Source organism: Panicum hallii, chromosome 3, assembly GCF_002211085.1.
Source record: "Panicum hallii strain FIL2 chromosome 3, PHallii_v3.1, whole genome shotgun sequence".
NCBI classification, from domain to species: domain Eukaryota; kingdom Viridiplantae; phylum Streptophyta; class Magnoliopsida; order Poales; family Poaceae; genus Panicum; species Panicum hallii.
Genome location: NC_038044.1, coordinates 54,541,290 through 54,566,581, shown reverse-complemented (window position 1 = coordinate 54,566,581; position 25,292 = coordinate 54,541,290). Strand labels below are relative to the sequence as shown.

At 45.3% G+C, this 25,292-nt stretch overlaps 2 protein-coding genes and 1 pseudogene across 3 annotated transcripts; 1 reads left to right on the top strand and 2 right to left on the bottom strand.

Annotated features, from left to right (window-relative positions):
* The first annotated feature begins 6,102 nt into the window (after positions 1–6,102).
* On the top strand, positions 6,103–8,904 carry LOC112885796 (L-type lectin-domain containing receptor kinase IX.1-like). Of its 2 annotated transcripts, none has more exons than XM_025951443.1 (3): positions 6,103–7,025; positions 7,194–7,713; positions 7,794–8,904. In XM_025951443.1, the coding sequence occupies exons 1-3, from the start codon at positions 6,110–6,112 to the stop codon at positions 8,485–8,487; spliced, it is 2,130 nt and encodes a 709-aa protein (XP_025807228.1). In that variant the 5' UTR covers positions 6,103–6,109; the 3' UTR covers positions 8,488–8,904. The 2 variants fall into 2 exon arrangements, with proteins under 2 accessions (XP_025807228.1, XP_025807227.1); XM_025951442.1 differs by having other exon boundaries at positions 6,104–7,025; positions 7,161–7,713.
* Positions 8,905–16,879: 7,975 nt separating this feature from the next.
* On the bottom strand, positions 16,880–17,353 carry LOC112885500 (glucan endo-1,3-beta-glucosidase GII-like). Its single transcript, XM_025951108.1, has one exon. The coding sequence runs from the start codon at positions 17,351–17,353 to the stop codon at positions 16,880–16,882; it is 474 nt and encodes a 157-aa protein (XP_025806893.1).
* Positions 17,354–18,424: 1,071 nt separating this feature from the next.
* On the bottom strand, positions 18,425–24,725 carry LOC112885499 (annotated as a pseudogene).
* Positions 24,726–25,292: the final 567 nt, after the last annotated feature.

Genomic DNA, 25,292 nt, shown 5'->3' with positions numbered 1-25,292 from the left:
GACAAAGGAACAATTAATATACATTGTGTGCCCAATCATTTTGCTACTTTGCGTTGCTCCCTTGGTTTTTTGAAATTCTTGAATTTTTCTTGATGGTCGTTGCGCAAGTAGGGAGTTTCGTTGGCCGATGGTATTCTTGGCTTGATCATTTAGGTGGCGAAAGAAGGTATCTCATCAAACTGATCAAACTCTTCCTCATCGACCGCATTCTCAACACCGACGATTCGCCGTTTTTCAGGTATAACCACCTTGAGTCTTTTGTTTGTTGTGTCAGAAACATAGAACACTTGAGCCACATGTTGTGCGAGCACGAAAGGGTCCGTCTTGTATCCGTGACGACTAAGATCGACACTAATAAACCCGTACTTGTCTTTTTGTACACCTCTATTTGCATCAACCCAATTGCAACGGAAAAGAGCTATGTTAAACCGTGAAAGTCAAGCTCCCATATCTCTTGTATTTGGTACGCGGTTTTGTCCTCTCCGTCAACATCGTAAGCATCAACACGTACACCACTATTCTGATACATGCTTTTCTTATCTTGTCGTTCGGTGTAGAACGTGTATCCATTTATGTCATACCCTTGGTATCTCATAACGGTGAATATAGGACCAAGAGCCAACTTTTTGAGTTGTTCACTTATAGGAGTATCTGATCGTGAAATTCGATTCCGGAGCCAACCACAGAATTTTTTCATGTGTTCCTTTGCTAACCATGATTCACTGTGTCCAGGATTCTCTCTAAGCAACAGCTCCTTGTGCTCATCGAAGTACTTAGACACAATGTCCATCTGTTGCAACACGTGGAAATGCTCCATCTGAAATAAATCTCGATCTGGAATTATAGCCTTCTTCCCGATCGTCCCCGTGCCTGTGAGCCTCCCCTCATGACGAGACTTGGGAACACCAACCGGGTTACTCGGTTCAGCGTAGTTTAGGGCCCACTCAATGGCTTCCTCTGTACAATATCCTTGTACCATGCTGCCCTCGGGGAAAGCTTGATTTCTTACTAGTGACTTCAAGATGCTGTTGAATCTCTCATATGCATACATGTGGTGAAGAAACACAGGACCAAATAGCTTTATCTCCTTGACAAGATGGGCCGTGAAATGAAGGCTGATATCAAAAAAGGCAGGTGGAAAATAGATCTCAAGAACGCACAAAGTTTCATAGTGCTTCTTTTCCAATGACTCAAGATCTTCTTCACTTAGAATCTTTTGACCAATTGCATTAAAGAAAAAGCAAAGGGTCATAATAGCCTCCCGAACATTGACCGGTAGGATATTCCGAATTCCTACGGCAATCATCTGCGTCAGCAATACATGGTAATCATGAGACTCTATGCCGGGAGCTAGCTTTAGATCAGGCATTGAAACAAGCTTCGAGACGTTGGTTGAGTAGCCAGTTGGAACTTTCACACTTTTCAAGAACTCACAAAACTCGTTCTTCTCATTCTTTGAAAGGGTGATGCATGATGTGGGCAACTCCATTCCTTTCACGGAGTCATCATTGAGCCACAACTCTTCTCTAATTTTCATTTTCTTCAGATCAGCTCGTGCATATGCGTGATCTTTTGTTTTTCCGTCCATGTTAAGCAATGTGCCGAGAAGGCTCTCACACACATTCTTCTCCACGTGCATCACATCAATAGAATGACGGACGTCTAAGTCCTTCCAATACGGTAGCTCCTAGAAAATTGACTCCTTCTTCCACATCTCATCTTCTTCAACAATGACCTTCTTGCCCTTCTTGCCTTTCTATCTTCTCCCTTTTCCGCTTACCAAGGACAACATGGACATTCTTAACCATTTCATAGGCATCATGACCTGAGAAATACGGTGGAGGATGCCTCTTCTTGGCCTTACCGTTGAAGTGATCACACATGTTCCGGAACGGGTGTTTCATTCCAAGGTAGCGTCGATGTCCCATATACACTATTTTTTTTGACTCACTCAAGTACTCAGAGTCTGTCTCTCTCAAACAATGTGGGCACCCGCAACCTTCTTTCTTGCTCTGTCCAGACAAGTTACGTGCCGCTGGAGAGTCACTGATAGTCACGAACAAAATGGCTTGAAGCTAAAAGTACTCACATTTGTACTCATCCCAGACCTCCACTCCTTTACACCACAGCAACTTCAGATCGTCAACCAAAGGCCTGAAATAAGTATCGATGTCATTCCCAGGTTGATGTGGCTCCGGTATCAAGCCTGACAGCATAATGTACTTCCGTTTGTTACACAACCAAGATGGAAGGTTGTATATCGTCAGAACAATTGGCCAGGTGCTATGTGTGCTATTGTTCATGAATGGGTTCATGCCATCTGTGCTCATTGCAATCCTAATATTCCTCGGATCTTCCGCAAATTCAGGATTTCGCGAATCAATGTTCTGCCATTGTGTGGCATCAGCAAGATGTCTTATCAACCCGTCACCCTTATGCTTCTCCTTGTGCCATCGCAACAATTCTAACTCGTTTTTGTTTGCAAACCAGCGCACCAATCGAGGAATGATTGGAAAGTACCAAAACACTTTTTTAGGTCCGCCCTTTGTTCTGTTGCAGTCCTCATCATCACCACCATCTTTTCTATGGTTGAATCGATCGAGTCCACAAACAGGGCACTTCTCAAGGTCATGATAATCCGAGCCACGACAGAGAATGCAATCATTCTTGCACGCATGGATCTTTTCCACCTCCAATCCCAACGGGCAGATAATCTGTTTGGCCTCATAAACGGTCTCAGGGACGGTGTTGCCTTGTGGAAGCATATCCTTAAGGAGTGCTAACAACTCCTTGAAACTGCCATCACTCCATCTGTAGCTTGCTTTCAACTGGAAAAGCTCCACCATTGCAAATAGCCTTGAGTAATTCAGTGCACAACGAGGTTAGAAAGGTTTCTTAGAGTCTTCGATCATCCTCTTGTACGTTACGAATTCGCCTCCTTTGTACTCATCATCGCCGTGTCTCTCAACATTACGAACCATCTCCTCTATGTTATCAACCTATCAAGCCAGACATAAAAAGTCATATTAGCATGATCTTATTATACTAATTGTAAGCTTTATTATGGGGCCGAGTTTTATTACTACCTGATCCATGAAGTCGTCATTGCTCAACCCTAGTATATCCGCCTCGTCCACATCGTCGTCCTCTTCTTCGACAACGGTAGGGACCTCCCTCTCCACATAGGAATCCCTACTATCTGCTTCATTAAGTCTTTCTTCACCGTGTTTATTCCAATATCGATAATCCTCCATGAATCCACATTTGATGAAGTGTGATTTCAACACGTCCTCTTGAAGATATCTCTTCTTATTTTTGCAATTCTTGCATGGGCAATAAAGATACTGTCTACCATTGTCCACCATATCTTTCTTCGGGTTCTCAATGAAGGCATGAACACCATCCATATACACCTTGCAAAGGCGTGGACCATACATCCAACTCCGATACGACATCTATATAGAATATGAAATCAGAACGTTAGGATTCTCATACTACTACAAATCAAAACGACGAAATAATTAAATCTTGTGTTCGATAAGCTATAGATATAATACATGCATACTAACAAATTTAATCAACTACTATAAAATAAAAAGCAAAATCCAAACAAAATTCATAAATTTTGAATATATCCCAAATATATGCAACATCCACTTAAAAAAGCATAAAAGAGGAGGTAGGAAGGAGAAGAATTTGGAGAAAGAATTAACCTTGGAAGAAGATCACACCTAGAAAAGGAGGGAACACGCCCTAGTACTCTTTGCACAGCCTTCTTTATGCCCTCTTGGTCTAGGGAGGTTGTCAAATACACTTCCTGGACATGCCAAGTAATACGAAGGAATCATAATTCTTGTACTTCTAGCTGGTTGGCACTGACCCAGCCAAGGCCAAACGAATACCCTCAGAAAAGAAAAGAAATCAAGTGCAGTATCAGAAGAAATCTAACCTGCCTCCCAGCTCGCGCAAGTAGCGTGAACTTGTTATCCTTAGCTGGCACCTGTGTAATGAGATCTGACAGGTTATTCCAAGTTTTTAACATGATTCGCATCTGTAATATCCGGGACAGGCACTGGACAAATGCGAGACGCGCCTTTGGATGGCGCGCCTCGCATTACTTTCCCTAGGCGGGGCGGAGGTGGGGACAAATGCGAGGCGGGGTGGAGGTGGGGACAAATACGAAACGAGCCTTAGTAAGGCGCGTCTCGCATAGACAAATGCGAGACACACCTTTGGGTGGCGCGGCTCGCATTACTTTCCCCAGGCGGGGCGGAGGTGGGGACAAATGCGAGACGAGCCTTAGTAAGGCTCGTCTCACATAGACAAATGCGAGACGTGTCTTTGGATGGCGCGTCTCGCATTACTTTCCCCAGGCGGGGCGGAGGTGGGAACTAATGCGAGATGCGCCACCCAAAGGCGCGTCTCTCATTTGTCTACAGTAGAGTAAAGCGAGACGCGTGCCTATAGCACACATCTTTCTTTAGTCCCCTCCTGCTATTTAAGAAAAGAAATAGTCACAATGTACCGCTGAACCATGAGCACCGACAAAATCCCCCACCCTAGCGTCCCGGAGACCGCGGCGCTCAGCATCACCCTCCGCGGCATCCTCCGAGACCGCCGCGCTTCAGGAGGGCACCGCCTCGGAGATCACGGCGGTCGCCACCACCGGCAAATCAGCAGCGCCTCCTCCGAAGACCGCCACCAGCGTGCTTCTCCCGGAGCGCGCCGACACGGGGACCACAGCGCCCATCACCACCAACATCCCCCGCGTATCAGGATCGGGTACCCCCATTGTTACATGTATTTGTTAGAATCATCGCATTCTGCCTGTATCTGCATCAGCAAACCAACAAAACCCACGGGGGAAGTTTCTCTTTGTTTGCTTTAGTGGTAGGATTCTATTGATTTCTATTTTCTCACAAAACCCGAGCTGGTCCAAGATGAAATTTCCGAGCTAGTCGAAGCTGTTTAGCTGCTTCGGCGGCTGCCTCCCCTGCAGCAACTGTTCAACCAACGTAAGCTGCTGTGGCACGAACACGATAACCAACAATTACGGGGGGCAGGAATCAGAATGCCAAGCTAGCGCTAGTAAGCAAGCTGCATTGCTTGATTTAATATCCATGTAATAATTAATATCGATGTAATAATAATTGCTGGATTTAGCTAGACTAATTGCATCTGTGAGATGATTTGTATTGTGAGATATGAGATGTAATGTATTATAACTGTTGTAGCCGGGAACTCATGTAATCTTGTAGCCAGGAACTAATGTAATGTAATGTAATGAGATGTAATGTATTGTTATTTTTGGAAGTGGGAACTAATGTAATGTAATGTATTGTAGGGCAGGTACGACAAATGCGAGACGCGTCTTAGTAAGACGCGTCTCGCATTACTTTCCCCCGGCGGGGCTTGTCTCGGAGATGGGAACTAATGCGAGACACGCCACTCAAAGGCGCGTCTCAGATCTCAACGTGATCTGAGACGCGCAATCCAAAGGCGCATCTCGCATCTGTCTCACCATACGGTCACCATACGGGCGCGTCTCAGAACAGTAAAGTAAAGCGAGACGCGCTCCTATAGCGCACGTCTTCGCTTTAGTTAAGCGAGACGTACTCTATAGGGGCGCGTCTCGCTTTACCCTCCCCCACCCCGCGCAGCGCCGCATCCATATTTTTAGCGCGTCTCTCTTTCTGTAATCTGAAATGAGCCCCTAGATACTCGTGTCAGATTGTTTGCTCCTATTTGCTGTTTTGGCGTAGTGCTTCAATGAAATGAATTCAAAATTTTCCTTTCCTACAAGACCGCATATCATTAATGCGAATTACGGAGGACTCGAAGCAACTCCCGGTTGACGATAGCGTCGACCTGGACTGTGCTTGGTCTGTGCTGCCGCTCTCAGAAGATTCCGTCGTTGTTCCTTCTAAAAACTGTAGATTTCTCATACGAGCAAAATTCGTAATTTTTCATTGGCCTAGGGCAGAAGTACCCAAAGTTGGACAACTCAAACTTGTCGGAACGCGCGGACTTGGAAGTCAAGACATTTGTCTTCATTTGTCGACGTCCACAAAAATATCATACCCGAGAAATTATCCGAACTGACGAAGAGATGCGAAGACACGTATCTAAGTGCGCTGCCTCAGCACCTGCGCAATCTACTGCTCCTTCCCTACTAACCATGGCACCGCTGCATTTCCTCATCCTGCTCGCCATCGTCTCCTCATTTCCTTATTCCACTGCAGCGCCGGATTTAACGTTGACGATTTCGGCAGGAATCTTCATTCCCGTTGGACCATACTACTGCTCTACTACGGGCAACTACACCCTTAAGAGCCCGTACCAGGTGAACCTCCGCAAACTCATGGACGACCTCCAGTCGGGTGCCATCGCCAACCACGCCGGCTTCAATTACACTGTTGCCGGTGAGGCGCCCGATGCTGTGTTTGGTCTCACTATGTGCTACGCCGACCGTAACTGGACCCAGTGCCAGAACTGCCTCCAAGCGGCGACCAGTGAAGTGGAGCTGATTTGCCCATTCAGCCGGGAGATGAAGGCCCGCGAAGACGCGTGCGTGCTCCGGTACTCCAACGAGTCGTTCTTCTCCGTCGCCGATCTGACATCAGCGTTCCACGTCTCGGATACTAGTAACTCCTCCGTCACCAACGTGGCCGGCGTGAACGCCACGCTGTTGAGTCTGATGTCCCGGCTAGCGGCGGAGGCTGCCGTCTCCGAGCTACGGCTGGCGAAAGGGAGCCAGGTGTACAAGGGATCGAAAGGCATCTCGCAGGTGATTTACGGGCTGGCACAGTGCACCAGGGACCTTAACGCCAGCGAGTGCAGCAGGTGCCTCACCTACTTCGTCGAGGAGCTGTTAAGAAGCAGCTCACTCTCGGTCGAGATCAACGACGCCGTCAAGGGCTACAGCTGTAACGTGGCGTACAAGATTGGGGAAGACTTCGATAGCAGCATTCGACCTGCTATAGCATCGGCGCCCATGGCGCCGTCGACGATTGCACAACCACCAGGTAAGTGTTTGCAACTATCTCAAACTAATGCAACCAATTTTCTTGTAGTCACTTTATTATAGTTGCACGTTATTATCTGTAGTATACTGATAATCCTACGTGATGAAATGGCTAATAATAAAAATTGTGGTATAGACTTGTTCCATGAGAAAGATCCATCGCCTGGCACCAGACCGACGTTGGGGATAGTAGCCGGCGTAACAGGTGGTTCTATAGCTTTCGTCATCTGCACCGGCACCTTGGTTTGCATCTTGTTGCGTCACCGCAGCATAAAGGCAAGAGAGCGAGAAGTAGATGTGTTCGACGATGATCCTCTGGAAGATAACACGTTCGACAAAGGAACAGGACCGAGACAATTCCGATACAGGGAGCTGGCCACCGCAGCCGGCTTCTTCTCCGATGAGGAGAAGCTTGGAGAAGGCGGTTTCGGGTCGGTGTACAAAGGATACTTAAAAGATATGGACCTTTGGGTTGCCATAAAAAGAGTATCCAAGAGCTCCCAGCAGGGGAGAAAGGAGTACATTTCTGAGGTGAAGATCATAAGCCGTCTAAGGCATCGCAATCTGGTGCAGCTTATAGGCTGGTGTCATGGCGGCGGTGAGCTCTTGCTTGTCTATGAGCTCATGCCCAATGGAAGTCTTAACTCTCATATTCATAGCCAGAACAATGTGTTATCATGGCAACTTAGGTACCACCACTAGCAGTATCTCCGCTTGCTTTGTTAAATTTATTAATTAAAGGCTCATATTTATTGTGTTATTCCTTTAGGAGTGGCATTGTGCTTGGAATCGGATCTGCACTTGTGTACCTGCACCAGGATTGGGAGCAGTGCGTTTTGCATCGTGACATCAAACCGAGCAATATCTTGCTTGACGCTTCGTTCAACGCCAAGCTTGGCGATTTCGGGCTCGCGAGGATGGTCGACCACGAACGACAATCTCACACAACTGCCCTTGCCGGCACTATGGGGTACATGGACCCAGAATGCATGCTAAGTGGTAGTGCCAGCACCACATCCGATGTCTACAGCTTTGGCGTCGTCCTCCTTGAGATTTGTTGCGGCCGACGGCCGATCATTGTAGTACAAGACAGCGAAGAATACGCCACCATGCACCTGGTGCAGTGGGTATGGGAATGTTATGGTCGCGGAAGGATCATCGACGCTGCCGATGCACGGTTGAATGGTGAATTTGATGGTGATGAGATGGAGCGTGTTATGATCACGGCTCTCTGGTGCGCGCATCCCGACCGCACCCTGAGGCCATTCATCAGGCAAGCGATTAGCGTGCTCCGGATGGAGGCACCCCTGCCGAGCCTCCCCACCAACATGCCGGTGGCGACATTCATGCCTCCGATGCATCACCTACAGCGTGAATCTGGGGCCACGACGGGCAGCAGCAGTGGCAGTGCAGGCACCAAACATTCAAGCATCGCGACCAAGACGTCTTCCTTGCTGAGATGACAAATCCACCGATATTGAACAAAGCTAACTAAATATTCCGGGTATTACTCTAGTACCTCCAGGATTATTAGCAGCATGTAAGACCACTCCCAATAGGAGTTTCATTATCATTTAATATGGTGACACATAAGCAATTTGGATGATATGGTTACACATGGAAAGCAGAGATCAATAGAAGTAGTTTTATCTACATGAAACTCCACATATTCACTTAGTGGCGGACCCAGCAACTTCGATGAGCCTGGGCGCCTCCACTCTATGTCTCTACATATGGTGTTATCTAACAACTAGACATTGAAGAAGTTAATGGAGTTAGTGGATAGAGAGCCTAGGCTGGTGCCTAGAGTCGTCAGGCCCTGGGTCCGCCCCTATATTCACTATTGTTTTCATATTATTAGAATGTGTCTTATAATTAAATGCAACGTGCACATATGAAATATACACCAAAATTGAAACTATGCATTTTAGGGGGGTGTTTCAACATCAATTCATTGTTATTTTTTGACATGGAATTCTTGAAAATATCGACACGAAACTGGCCATTAGAGTTGGCCTAAAGCATTTAGTTTGCTACTTTCTACCGAAGATTTATGGGGAAGATTGAAGCACTATATGTGGGACAGGTAGTCGCAAAATCACTCATAGCACTATTGTACTGCATAACATAAGTAGGAAGGTTCATTATAAAGTTCCGAGAGAGAATAGCCATCAAGTTCCTGCAATGTTGAGCAACGACAATCTTGGAAACCAAGCATAAGAATTACTCTCTTCGTTTCAAATTATAGTTTGTTTTGACAAATTAAGATACATAAATTTTGCTATGCATGTAGACACAATATATATATATATATATCTAGATATGCCTAGCAAAATCTATATATTTAGATTTGCCAAAAGAACTTACAACTTGGAACAGATGGAGTATCAACTTAGGGATTCCGGGAGTTAATTGATAGTAAGGCTCGGCATAATAATCAAGGATCTAAATACCTTTTTCTTAATTGTGCTTAACTATTGTGCACTGATTTGATTGAAAAAGTTGAGCCGCTAGCTGGGCTGCTCTGAAATTGATGGTATATATGCTAACTATTCTTTATCTATGTAAAACCTTATATTGTATAAGAAATGTGTAATAATCGAGTGTCCAAGAGTCCTACACATTTAATAATTGCCTAGCCAACTAGTTTGTGCATGTAATTGGTTAGACTGTTGTGTAATCGAGTGCCCAAAAGACATTGCCGTTGGCCTTAGATGCTAGTATGGCTTGGTAACTTTTGTGTGTGTCGATAGAATTTGAACTCGTGGAGTGGTCGTGGTCGAATGATCACAACACATGGAATATCTAAGAAATATTTGTGAACAATATTATCCGCAATTTATTTGTGCTGTATTCGGCACACATGTTTTTATTCATAACTGAGACAATCAGTATTCATATCTGTATTCAAACTATACGTGTCTGACTCCGAAACCCAAGGAAAATATGGAAACAAATATGGGCAGTATCGGTACATTTTAAGTGATCGAATCAATTGGATGTAACCAAACTATAGTCCATGGTATAGGTGGGAGATAACCTTTGGTGAGTGCGATGAAAGATAGTACCGTTACTAATAACATCACTGTTTTATTTGAGATAAGATAGTACCGTTACTAATAACATCATTGTTTTATTTGAGATAAGATAGTACCGTTACTAATAACATCACTGTTTTCACCAAGCAATTGATATCATACTAAAAAAAATCTGCATGAACTTCGGGAACGTGAATAATAGGCTGTGGCGTCGAAATCACTGATAGAAGGCCTTCTTGTCCGTGGAAGATCGCAAGTGAAGAAGTCACGAATATGTTTAGAATTTATGGTAAAGCTCTTGGCAGTCCCTTGGAAGCCATCGGCAAAATAGTAATCTATTTTGACAAGCAATGTCTTAGGACGCTACAATAGGAAGAGTGTAACACCCTAAATTTTAAACTAGAAGTTTAAAATAAACTTGGTTAGTTGTTATTTAGAATTCACAAGATTTAATTAAAATTCTTTTGAATTTAGAACGGTTATCGTGAATTAAAAGTATTTTTATTTATCTATAAAAACAAATATAAGGGAATATAGGATACGTGCATTTCATGCCCTTTGCATTGTTTCATTGGTTGTGGTTCATTTGGATTTAAATTTTGGGGTTCAAATTCAAAGAAAACATTTGAATGGCATTTATAGTCTCCCTCTCTTTCTCCTCTTTGGGCCCAGCCCACTTGGCCCACTCCCTCTCCCTTCTCTTTCTCTCCTTTTCCCCTTTTGCAGCCTGGCCCACGGCCCCCTCTCTCTTTTCCCTTCTCTCCTTTCCCTCCCGCACGCGGCCCACCAGCCGTCGCCCAGCCCACAGCGTGCGCGTCCCTCCCCCTCTCTCTCTCCCGCGCTGACAGGCGGGCTCGTCTATCGGGCCCTTCGTTTCCCCCGCACCGGACTCGAACTCAAGTCCGGTCCGCCCCCTCCCGCGCCGTCTCCGCCGCCTCCGCCTCAGGCCCGCACGCCCAGGAGCCTCCGCGGCCCCTATTTAAAGCGCGGACCCGAGCCCGAGCCGCCCCAACCCACAGCCGCCGCCTCCGCAAGCCCTAAACCCTAGCCCCGAGAGCTCCCGCCGCCGCCGCCTTTGCCGCACATCGGGAGCCCGCCGCACCGCTGCTCCCCGCCGTCGAACAACCCCCGCAGGAGCACCACAGTGGGGTAAGGAAGCTTCCTGGCCGATCAAACCCTCTCTCCCGCTTCTCCCGTGCCTGCACGACGCTCACCGAAGGTTCCTCGCCGCCGGCCGCCGCCTACAGCCAGCACCCCACACTCTTAACCCCTCAATTGGGTTCTCCAACGCGCGGGCTACCTCTTGGTCCAGATCCGAGCCTAACCCGAGGCCGGAATCGCGATTTCGCGTTCCTCCGGCGATCTTCCGCCGCTCACCGTCGCGCTTCCTCATCGCTGGCGCCCCGCGCCGCCGCCCGCACCGCCCAGCCGCGATCCCCGCCGTCGGATCTAGATCCAATGGCCCAGATCCATTTCAAACCGAGTCAAATAGATCCAATATTGGTCAACCCGTGGCCTTTTTGCAGTTTAGCCCTTAAGTTTCTTGGAAATCAACCCGCAGTCCACCGCAGTTCAAAAGTAATCGCGGTTAGGTCCTTTTTCTTCTGTTTAGGCCCCTGCCTTTTCCTAAAATAGAACCCGCCGTCCTTAACCCTTCTATTTTTCAATCTAGCCCCTAGGTCTAAGGTTTAATTATGATCTAGCCCTCAGTTTCTTCTGTTGGAGCCCTTCTAGTTTCAAATCTTTCACAAATAAGCCCCTAGGATCATGTTTTAACCCTAATTTCTCCGTTTTAACTCCATTTTCATCGATTCTTGCGCTCACGCGATCCTTACAGCATGAGCAGTAGCTTTATTATATTATTTTGTTCTGTTTATATTGATTAGTGTACTGTTTCTTATTTATTGTATTTATTTGCTTGTGTGTGTTTGTGTACAACGATAGACGATACGCAGTTCGAGAGTCTGAAGAGCCGAACTTTGAAGAATTTTCTGAGCAGCAGCAGTTTGCTAATGAAGGCAAGTGGTCCTTGATCATGTTTCAGTCCTATTAATATTACAAATACACCTTTACTTTATATGCATGCATGTGTGTAGAATATGATGGGTCCCAAGTTAAGAATATGCCTAGTTTCAATTGAACTTCCTTGATCAAACCTGGGTGTTTATATTTATGTTGTAGCTACGCTAATTACTTTTACATAGATTTTGGTTGGATAACCTGGATATCATGATAATATTTTACTTATATTTTGGAATATTTATTGAGGATAAATAAGATTGTTTGAATCAATTGGAACATGGAGAACCACCCAAGGAAACAGTACAACCACAATACTACATGGCTCTGGTCTTGGCTAATTAATTAGAAACTCTAGTTTATGATGATCTTACCGAAAGGGCAAGAGGGGTTGCATCGTCGGGGTATAGCTTGGTCCTCTTGAGGGTGTGATATGGTCCTGGGTAAGGCGTCCGCCTCATTAGGGAGAGTTATGACCGCTTTGACTTGAAACCTTAGCAGATTGTCATAAGTTAGAAAATCTTTGTAAAGGCCTCGTAGTGAATCCCTGCCACTCACCTTGCAAGTGTTTAAAGGCCTTGCAAACCCGGGCATCAGGGGAAACACGAGTAGTGGGTAAAGTGTATAACCTCTGCAGAGTGAAAACTGACATATCAGCCGTGCTCACGGTCAAGAGCGGCTTGGACATTCACATGATAATTAAACTTAAAGATGATCTAAATTGCTGGTTCTTGTTTATTTATCTCTGTGTTATGGATTGATTCCCCTCAGATAGTTTAAGGGCTGGTATATACTTACACTTAGCTAATGCTTGCTTAACTAAAATTCAACCAACTAAAAATGCGTATCGCAGTCAAACCATATCAACTTTTCCTTGATTATAGCCTTGCATATTATATAATTTACTCCACTTGCTGAGTACCAACCATAAGTGTACTCACACTTGCTTTATTAAAAACAATGCTGCTCAGAACAAGATAATTGCCGGGTATTTCCCGAAGATTTTGAAGAATACTAGACGTATGTCTCCCAGTCATCTGCCTGTGAAGTTAAAGTCCGCTGCTATTTATCGACGTTTATTTATTCTTTTAAGATTAAGACTGTCGATCATGTAATAAAGTACTATTATACTCTATTTCATTAATGCATTGTTTCGGATATTCGCTCGTGACGTCTACTGTATGTGCGGAACTTGATCCTGGCGCACATATAGGATGCATTCGGTTATCTTTTCTAAACTGAGTGTGACAAAGAGTGCCCAGACCAGGGAAGATGATGCTGCCTAACAGCAAAACACACTACAAGTAAGCTAGATTGCTGTGCACCACCAGCAGCGCAGCAGCACAACACATTGTGATGACCACGGCCTTGTTGGCACCGCCCGAGGGAACAGCCCACACATCCGAACACCACCACTAGGGAAACAATCGCTAGGAATGCGCGTGTTCAGAGCCAGGCCAGAGAGCCGAGCCGTATAGCTGCACGTCACCAATAATGCAATCTCATGGTGTTTGAAGTAGCGTAGCTGCCTCATTTCCTTTTTATTCTTCCATTATCTGAATTCTGTTTGCATATATTTCTTCAACTCGAACATGAAATTTAGTAATGGAGAACCTCACAACTTCCAAAACTTCCTCTGTGATAAAGGAGATACTACTACACAAAACGTTCCCAAGGGCGGGTAAAATAGCATTTATAGAGGCGGATGCATTACCCGCTCCTATTTTTCGCAGCTATAAATAGTTATTTGCAGGAGCGAGTAACGTGCCCACCCCTGTAAATGCATTTCCAGGGGCGGGTCATGACGTCACCCGCCCCTAGAAATGGTATTTAGAGGGGAGGGTCATGGAAGACCTGCCCCTACAAATTAATTTCTAGAAAATAAAAAAATTGAAAACAGTAAAATAAAAAAGGAAAAATATCTCAGATAACCAGCCACTACCACGAGCTGTCGGTGTTTTACCGCCACGTCCATTGAGGATACGCCCGAGATGGTGAGTTTGTAGATAGGGAGTCGCTAAGATCAAAAGCTCGAAGGTGCAAGGAATATAAAGTTTAGACAGGTTCGGGCCGCGGAGAGCATAATACCCTATGTTCTATGTGGTTTGTATTGCCTTAGATGTTGAGGGTGATCTCCTGTTTAGAGGGGGTTCCTGCCCGCCCTTATATAGTTTGGGGCATATAGTTACGTGGAAGTTCTAGCCGGATACGAGCTCACGAGTTATACCCGAGTACTTCTCAGGTAGTTTCCTTCTGTTCCAACTAGTTCTAATACTGCTCGAGTAGTTCTACTTTGGTATGAGTAGTTACAATTGGTGTAGGGCGTGGGCCATATCCCACCCCTTATCCTGTAAGATGTACGCCATGTGCATAGTCCCGTGGGCCCGGGTATGACAAGCCCTCGAGCACTTCGTAGTCGAGTACTGCAGGCTTCTGAGTACTTCTGAAGGCGTCTTCGAGTTCTCCCGAACTCCATCTTGAAGGTATCTTCCAAGTACTTCCTTGGCTGCATCGAGGCTGTGAGGTGCTCATACCACGAGTAGTTGTCAAGTCTTCTTTTATATGGGGTACGATTAAACTCGCACTCCATATGTAGTAGCCCTAAGCCTTAGATTGACTCGTAGAATTAGGCAGAGGGTCAATTTAGTCTTGAGTCTTCTATCCTTATCTTTTAAAAGATTTAAAAAATAAGTTGCTGATGATACGTGTCTCTGTAGCCCCCGAGGCTTAAATCCAAATCCTCAAGGTTTTGAATAAAGGATCCAAAGAATCGTGGCATGCAATATATGCCGGTAAAGATTTGATGGTTAAGATGGGCAAATAGGTTCAGAAATTCAAAAACCGCTTTTTCAGAATGAATTCCCTGAAAAAATAGTTAAACACGTAACTTCTCCAAAAAAGTTCTAAATTACCGCTCAAATCAAACCTTATTCGCTGAGTGCTGTGTCGCCTACAGCCCCCGAACCTGGAAGCTAGATGAGTCGCATAAGTTACACCTAGTAGTCGTTGGCGCCAGCCCCCAAGCCTAGGCATTGCCAAATTGCTGCTGGATCTTTAACTGTCGATGAAGCCAACTAGTCTCCAGCGCCCCGGGCCTCTTTGGCGTGCCCTTAACAACATGGTCTGTGCATTCTCCACCGACGCCCCATAGTGTAAGAAACATGGTCCCATTAGGCAATAATTGTGATTGTGGCGATTGTGTGATAATATAGTCAATGGAACTAACAAGTTTGTGAAGTCAAGATTTGTAGAATTTCTAGATTCCATGGATGGAGTCCAATTCACAAGATGGTCCAAATCATTGTCAAGATGCTAAGTTACAGTGAAAATGACTGCCGAGACAATTTGGACAAGTGACAGCAGAAAAAGGGCGATCGGTTAAACCGATGGTCTGGAAAATGAACTGACCGGTGCATTAGAGAATTGCTACTGTAATCAAGTCAGTAGCACCGGTTTAACCAACGGTATGCGTCAGTGCATATGTCAGCTACAATGATGATCAAGTGAAGAAACACAGAGGCACCAGTTGAACCGACGGTCAAAAAGAAGGCATAGGTGCATTTGTATTTCAATGATGCAAAATAATTTTTGGAGTCGGAGATGGTTGCTTCAGTAAAATCATCAGCACCGGTTGAACCGACGGTGCGTTGGTGCAATGTATCGATGCAATGATGCAAGCAAGGTCAGGCGTGGCAGAGAGACGTTCAACGGCTAGCATGCAGATTCAGAGTGACGGGTTAAACCGACAACTATGGCTGGTTTAATCGACGCTTTAGACTTTTCAGTAGAAAATCATGCAACGGTTAGGAGTGGATCTCTAGCATATATAAGGCCTCACCCGGGGTCATTTGATGCTCTTGGAGTTCGTGAAAAGCTACAAAGACTCTGCTGAAGTTCTCCAAGACAACCAAAGAGCTCGTTGATCAAATCCTTACGATTAGTACAAGCTTTGTGAGGTGTAGTGCTAGGCTAGCTCTAGAGAGAGTGTGAGAACAAAGTGTTGTGACCTTGTGCTGATTCTTGAGTGAACCTCAGCTGTAATCTCGGTGTGCTAGCCCCTTGGAGTTTTTGTGACTCGTCGGCGAGTCTTCGACCCTCCGGCTTGGTGTAGAGCGGCGACGACGGTTTTATGTGGGGGATAAGGAGACTCCTCCTTCGTGGGAAGCTCCGTAGTGAAGGCAACATCAAGATGACCGAAAGACCTGGCGTGAATCTTAGTGGCCGAGCCTTTATGGCAAGCCAAGAGGAGCTCCGGAAGAGACTTGGTGACCAAAAAGTAATAATCTTTGCGAGTGTTTCAACAACATGGACTAAGAATGGCTTAGTGCCTACCGATACCACGGGATAAATCCTTGCGTCAAGAGTTTGCTTCCTCTTATCCCCTCCTTTACGTTTCAGCATTTCATTCTTACAACTTGTGTGCCTTTATTTTCTTAGCGCAGTATATTGCTAGGATTGGGTATAGGTTGCAAAACTTGTTTGGGATGAGGTTTTTATATTAGAGGAACCATACTTACACATCTGGATAGCATGTTCACCATAGTTCACCATAGTTCCACATCTAGATAGCTTCTAGATTATGTTTTATGCAAATTAGTTTAAGCCACATGTTAAGGTTTTTAGTTTGTCTAATTTACCCTCTTCTCCTCTTTAAGCTACGAACACGATTCCTTTCATGGAACCGCCGTCCAACGGCCACTCGCTCTACGACACGACGACGATCGACACGTTCGACGCGCCTACCTTCACCATCGCCGAATAGATCGCGTCAGTCATTGCATCGAAGATGTTATTGTACTCAGGTCCATTCGATGTCTGTGAGCTTAGCTTGAAGAGCGCGTAGTTGAGCCATTTGCACCCTTGTAGGCCAAGGGTAGACGTTGGCCAGCAGCGGTGAACCGTTGCTCGCCAAGAACTTGACGATGGGACCTCCATGACCATGGGTCGGCGAGTGCGCCGTCAGACGAAGGCAAGGAGGTGGCGGCAAGCACGCCCATTTTGACAGCCCTTGACACCTTGATGCTGCTGAGGCCTGCCGCAGAGAGCGCGCGGTGTTGTGGTTCTGCATGGCCGGGAGGATCTTCTGCGTATCACCGCCTTCGACCTCGTTGCCGACGGTGCTGTACTTGAACAAAACATTGCCCAAGTATAGCTGGAAGTTGGCCTGCACCCAACCGGATGTGTCAGAGACGAGGGCGTTGAGGTTTGTCTCGTCGATGATGGCATCGATGCCTGAGCAACAGAGGGCTTGCAGGCTGCAGGATGGTGGCATCGGCGGAGTAGATGCGCGTGCCGTTGGACCTATCCCGCACCATGTCTCAGCCGCCGACGGTACGCCGTCGTCATGCAGACCATAGCACATGTCGATGGATTGCACTGCTGTTGCTCATGCTAGCTAGTGATATAGTAGTATATTATTTTAAATATGCTAGCTAGATGCATGTTCATGTGCAGAGATGACATGGATGTTATCGTGAACTGAGCATGCCCGGTTTCTTGAGAGAGAACATACCTCCCTGATTCGAGTCTTTGGTTTGGTACAAGTGCTCATATTTTTCTCGATTTATATTTCTATAAATTAGTAGTGCTATAAATTAAGAGCTGAGCGCTCTCTCCGTGTCCAACGTTGCACCCGTTGGTAACAGCATGGATGGACCTATGGGATAAGCTATAGTGCTATACCTTAGTGAATGCTTTATAGTAAAGCTCCTAAGGATCCTCCACGATCCATGGTGCTATACCATAGTAATAGTGAACACTCTGTAGAAGCTAAGTAAGATCTTCCAAATATTTTTATGAACCAAGCAGAAAGCTTCTACACTGTTTAGACTGTAAGATATGACCTTATGTCACAAGGAACAACTAGAAATTTCATTATTTGAAGATTCGTTTTGCACAAATTATCCATGGAACAAAAAAAATAAATACTTTAAACGGCAACAAACACTGTACCACAGCCTCAAATTGCCGACTGCATAGTAGCCGTTATAAGTCGTTTCAGCGACGAATCATCAGGCGGCGTAGAGTTATGCTAACCCTAACTATTTATCGGTAAAAGTGGCGTCTGGGTAAACCTATACCGACCGACTGTCCGATGCATGGGGAAAGAAATGCCGACCAACAATCTAACGGTAACTAGTCAAATGGACACAATATATATTCAGTATATATATGTACACGTGTCTCAAAATTATTCTGTAAACAATGGATAAACAGCCATCAATGGATAAATCAACAATTGGAACTTTGTGATTCATTGAAAATGAGCATATAACATTGATATTAAGTCATCCATACATATATACATGAGCTAAGCTAGCAGCTAGCTAAGCTACTACAACACTACAAAGTGACATGGGCTCACAGCCATTTGGTTTGCAGATATCTATGCAGTCAGGGACCAAAAGTCATCAAGTTTGCATATGAGCAAGCTCTCAACCATTAAGGTTGTGCAAAACATTCATTCCCAGGAACTCAAAAACAAAACAAACATAAAAGCTTGCATGAATTTTTTTTTTCCAGCTTGCAACCAGCTTCAAGCATCCTTCCTAGCATTTCTTCCGGAACTACCTGAAAGTGAATATAGCATGGAATCAGTGACAATTTTCAGCAAAATATGAGAAAATGAAATGACATACAACCACTCAAAATAGTATCAGTCATATTAGTGGATATCACAGAACACAACTAAGCATACTAGTGCATTTTCTTACACATGTACACACTACACAAGCATCATATATTTTTAGTCATTGGAGCAGCACCTAGCTTAGCACAAGACTCATGCAAACAAATAATGCTCATTGTGAGTTTATATGGCAGCCAATAGAACAAAACATGACTAGAAACAATTTCTCATCTATTCCCAGCTAGTTCTCACTCCAAATAATGCTCAGCTTGCAGAATTCTCACACTATTTCGACGATTCCAGCTCCAAGGATAAGCTAATTGCTATGCAGATTACTCTATGCAATAACATGCTATCTAAATTTATAAATTCATATTTGTCTCATGAACAGAAGCAGCACAGATTGCTCTATGTTGTTAGTTGAAAGTAAAATTCAGACTAAATACCTGCAGTACCTAGGGAGGATTTTGATGCCTTGCTAACCTTCAACTAACAATAACTTCACAATATTGCTTTCCAAGAGGCTGACCTCCTACTAGGGTGTTGGATTAGTTGAAATAATTGTGCGATGATCTCTTGATAAGGTACTGCCTTGGACCTTGGCTCATCTATAGTTTATATGCTCTTTAGCTAAAACATAAACAGGATGCTCCTTACCTGAATGATTGACCCCTACCTGAAATGACTAGTCCAGATATCTACAGAAAAGAACACTACTGACAAATGCCTACTTGCATGATAATGACAACAATTATTTCCTCTAAGCACGCACCACATCAAGCTTTACTAAAAAAATCAAACTATGTATTTAGTATTAACACAGGGAGGTCATGAGTTTTCAGCAAGTACTCATAACACAGGGAGGTCATGAGTTTTATGCAAGTATAGTACAGGGAGGTCATGAGTTTTCTGCAAGTACTCATCTGGAATGAAGCATGCATGTACAAAGCAAAAAAAAAAGAAAGGTTACCTGGAAGGCAAATTACAATAATTTAGTATACAATGTCTACGAATACATGCTCAGATACTGCTTTTTTACCCAGATTGAATACATAATAATGCATCAAATCAAGGATAGCAAGGCGGGTACATACCTGCACGGCTGCAGTCCAGGTGTCAATGTTGAGTGATGTCATCCCAGGTGAGAAATAGTGGGAAGCCATCATATGGAAATAAACAAACTGATTAGTTCATGATGTCCAGAGACAAATCAATACCATGCGTGACCTTCCGTTCTAAATTTGTGAACAAAACATTGTGAACAGAACAATAGCAGGTTTGCAGGAGACTCAACAGCGCAATGCTGCGCACATCTAAAGGCAACAATCGTAACAAATCATGGGGATAATATATCATAATGGTTAAGAGTTGAACTCGACTGAGCATCTGAGTGCACATCACGGATAAAATTTGTTTACTTTGGTCTTATGTTTGGAACTTGCAAGTCCATAGAGCTAGATCTTTTGGTTCAGGGACATACATGGCATAAACAATAGCAAGAACGTTTATTTCATACCTCCCGTCATGAGATGCGCCCGTCCCCACCTCACGGAGGCGGAGCTGCGCGCCAGTGCCGAGCCGCCGGCGGCCGCTGCTTGCTTTTCCGCCCGCGTCTCGCGGAGGCGTAGCAGCACGCCGGCCGCTACCTGCCCGTCCGCCAGCGCCTCGCGGAGGCGGAGCTGTGCGCCGGCCGCGCCGAGTCGCCGCCCGCCGCGTAGCCCTGTGCGGCGTGCGGGCCCGCCGCTCACTAACCTCCTGCGGAGGATCTGAGGAGGCGTCGGTGGGGTGGGAGCTTCGTGGATCTGAGGAGGGGGGTGGGCAGGGCCGGGGGATGATCTGAGCAGGGCTGGCGGCAATTTGGGGGAGACGAGGTAGTTGGGGCTGGCGACGGTGAAAATTTGGTGAAGTGGAGGTAGAGGAAAGGTAGGGTTTGTCAATGACCGACCAGCGGGCCTTTTGGAAAGTTTTGGACGCCAGTTATAATTGGACCGCAGCAGGCGTGGAGGAAAGTGGGCCTGGGCACTTATACCAACCGTTGGGTCAAGGTAAATATTTGGATATACCGACTGACATTTGTTCGGTAAATAAAAATAGATATACTAGATTTCGTGAAAGATTGTCAGCTACGATAGTTAACGTCTAGTTAGTCTTCACATGAAATCATGAAACTTACTTGAACTTGCTTCGGTTTGTAAGCATTGCTTTCACGAAACTTTGTCAAATTTTTATCACGGCCTCCACATATGATATCATGACATCTGGGCAAATTTAATGATTTTCTGACCAAATTTGCTTTTTATACAATTTAAAAACAATCCGATCCCAAGTTTGTGGTCATACTTCGTGAATATAAGATGTTTGAAATTATTGTCCGTTCATGAATAAGGTGTCGAATTAGGCTCAATAATATGAATATCATTTTTCGATTCATTTTTTCCACTCTTTGAATGACATGGAATTCAAATTTGAATTATTCCAAGAAATTTAATCAAATGAAATAAATTGACCGGCAAACAATTCGAGTAATATGTCAAACTTGCATATGTAGTTCAAGGTAATCTAGAATCACAACAGAAAAAGTTTGGGTGGAGAAAGGAAAAAAAATAAATATGTTTTGCCGAGTGCCAAAGAATAGCGCTCGGCAAATATCGTATTTGCCGAGTATCCGGTTTGTGGACACTCGGCAAAGGTTGCCATATTTCAACAGTTCACGCTGATGCGTTGAAAAATAAAAAAATAGAAAACTTTGTCGAGTGCCCGTGATCAGGCACTCGGCAAAGAAACCTTTGCCGAGTGCCCTTGTTTTGGCACTCAGCAAAGATCTATTTGCTAAGTGCCCGTGATCTGGCGCTCAGCAAAGTTTCCTTTGCCGAGTGCCCGTGCTCTGCACTCGGCAAAGGGCTTCACAGGCTATCTGAACACTTGTGCACTTCGTCGGCTCTTTCATTCCTTTCGTCGCCCAGCTCCACGCTGCCCAGCTCAGCTCCTCCCCGCTGCGCCCCGGCCCCCGCCGCCCGGCCGCCGCCGCCGCACAATGGACTCGGAGCTGGCGGTTCAAGAAGAAACAGAAACAAGTTTTTCAGAGCGCTTAGCATGATCATAATACCTTGCAAGTAAGTAAAGATGAAACTAGTTTGTTCACAGAAAACAGACACAGGAGTATTACAATTACCTGATGCTTCCTTCCTGTACAAGGAAATAGTTCTAACCAAGTGTAGCCTACAATTATAGAAAACTTTCAATATTATTGAACCACAATAATAGTTATCTGGAAGTGAAGTCCACAAAACTTAAAGCAGAGTCTCACCGTATCACATTTTGCTTCATACTGATAATTTCACAAACTCATCACAAAAAAGACAACAATTTTCAATAAAATAATGCATCATGTTTCAGTAGCAACAGATTGCTGAATATCTGATTTGCTTGCTAAGCTTACAATGGCTATCATCATCCAGGATAATATAAGGTTAAAGCACTAGGAAATATGAAATTGGAACATCAATGATAGTCAGACAAATCTCTACAATTACTAAAGCAAGCATTGATTCCCTAGTCCATCAATTGGAGTTTTAATCAGAATTCGGATGATCGTATGTTGAGTTAAGGGTCTGAAACCATTTAGAATTAAGTTTGGCGAGTAAAATAGAAAAAGACTAAATATTTAGATATACCGACAGTTGTTCGGTAAACAAAAATAGATATACCGATGGATGATTGGTTGGAAAAACCTAAAATACTGAAAAATGGTCCAATGAGATATTATACCGACATAAAGAGTTCAACATTGCTTATCTACTTGTACTGTCGGATGTCTGACGCTAAAAAGAAACAGTCCATTTCAGAGTGCCAATCGCATATCAAACATCTTAAGAAACTGTAGAAAACAATATGATATATACCTGAAGTACTCAACCATGTAGTTTTGTTATTGTAACAGGGATGAGATCTCCATCTCACTGATGGAACTAGTCGCGGTGATCCATGTGCTGCTGCCGCCGGTCGCACTATCGGAATTAGTCGGGAACTTGACCAATGGTAGCGGCAGGAACGTCGCGATCGGCATTTTTGGAGGGAGGCTTGGCAACTGCTCCTCCAGGTGCAGCACGTTCATAGCCTCCCTGATGGAAGGCCTCTGGGTGCGGTCAGCAGTGTGCGCACACCATAGTGCGGTGACCAGCACGCGCTCCATCTCTCCGATACTAAAGTCGCCGTTGAGACGAATATCAGCTGCATCAAGGATCCTTGGCTGTAGAACTCCCAAACCCATTGGACCAGGTGCATGATGGTATCCTTTGTGACCTCAATTGTTGGCGGCCGTCCACAAGCGATCTCGAGGACGACGACGCCGAAGCTGTAAACGTCGGACTTGATGCAGGTGCTGCCGGTGACCATGCACTCTGGGTCCATGTAACCCATCGTGCCAGCGAGCACCGTCGTGTGCGTGCCCCTGCCGTGGTCGACAAGCCTTGCCAACCCAAAGTCACCAAGCTTTGCGTTGAATGATGCATCCAGCATGACGTTGCTTGGCTTGATGTCGCGGTGAAGAACACATTGCTGGCAATCCTAATGGAGGTAAAGAAGTGCAGAACCAATTTCGAGCATGATATCATGCCTATATAAAGCACATAAAAAATTAATAAAATCACATGAGAGGGTATTGGAAGTGATAAAACTCTGTGAGTGGCGTAATTATAAATACCTGATCGTCCATGGTAACACTTTGTCTGGATTATGAATATGAGTATCAAGACTTCCATTGGGCATGAGCTCGTAGACAAGCAACAGCTCATCATCACGATGGTGCCAGCCAATGAGCTCCACAAGGTTGCAGTGCCTCAGCCGGCTTATGATCTTCACCTCAGACTCATATTCTTTCCTGCCCTGGTTTCAGTTCCCAGACACCCTTTTTATAGCGACGTGAAGGTCCATATCGCTTAAGAAACCATGGTACACTGAGCCAAAGCCCCCTTCGCCAAGTTTTAAGTCATCGGAGAAATACCTGGTGGTGACAGCCAGTTCTAGGTAGTGGAAGCGTCTAGGAACTGCCCCTTTCTCAAACTCCTCTTCTTGTGGTTCAGCATCGAGCACATCACCTAGATCCTGCTCCACTGGAATACACTTTGTTCTGCATCGCCAAAAGATCCAAACCAAGATGGCCAAGGTGACTAGGAGTAGAAGAGAGCCCATAGACGCTCCAACCACAAGGACAGCCATAGGGTCATCAAAGGAGGGAGGCGGTGTAGCTGTTGCATAAAACACACATACATAGACGTAATACAATTGTAAGGGGTTGTCATGACACACTCAAAATTTACAGTTGTGTGACGCATGTAGCATCATGGATACTCAGTTGCTGACCTTGTAGCTGTGGAGTAGTTGTTGACGGCGCTGAGGGCTGCGTCAGCGGTGGTGGCGCAGGCGGAATGGTGATGGTTAGGTCTCGCCCAATCTGATACACCACGTAGCAGCTGAAACCCTTTACGGCGCCATAGGTGTGGTTCGAACCCGAGCTCGATAGAATTGCCACGAAATTGGTGAGGCACCTCATGCACTCGCTTGCGTTGAGGTCCCTCGTGCACTGCTTCGAACTTTTCACTCCCATTGGCTAGACGCAGTGGCGAGCCGGATGCCTTTCTTGCAAGGTGGCCCATTAGCCTCCACCGCGTGGCGTTCATGGTGCCTATGTTGGTGGCAAGACATCAAATGATATGTAGGATGCCACGCTAAGGTCAGCGACGGAGAAGAATGACTCATCGGAGTACTTTAGGACACAGGCTTCGTAACTGGCCTTCATCCTCCTTCTGAATGGGCACATTTGCTAAACACCTATGGTAGCAGCTTTGAGGCCTTTCTGGCACTGATCCCAGTTGCTGTCGGCGTAGCACATTGTGAGGCCGAAGATGGCATCAGGTGGGTTTCCTGCTTTACTCTTATTGAAGCCACGGTTGTTGATGGCGCCCACCTCAAGATCAGCCATGAGCTTGCAGAGGTTCTTCTTGTATGAGCTTACCATGTTGTAGTTTTCCACGGTCGAACAGTTGGGCCGAGAAGATGTGTAGTTTTGGCTAAACACTGCTACTGAGCAATGAGATCGCTGTAAGGAGGGACAAGAGGTGCCTTGGAGCCATGGTTGGCAGAATAGGTGGCTCTGCGGATCTGGAAGGCTTCGTACGCTTTATCGACTCTCATGAGTCTTCAGCCTCAAGTCAATGGCTGCGTTCCAGCAGGTTTTAGTTGTTTAACGTAATGTTTCTTTACTCCACTTGCATAATGACACTGATGTGAGTTCTACCGTACCATTGTAGCTTATGCAATGATTAGTGACAGGGTTCCTTCCGTAGTCCCATTGGCGAAAGAATGCTGGAGGACTGTTACAATCATTGAGTCTGATGTTGAATCGCTATCAACCCTTTAGAATACAACTACCGTGTTTGGTTGCTTGAACTAGTAGAACTATGGAAAGGATCATGGGTATGTGCCTGCATTTGGTTGACAAACTGAATTGAACTCACAAGAAGAACTAGCTCAACCTTGCTAGGACATTTGGATTTTCCAATACTTCTTAGTTGCTCCCAAATTT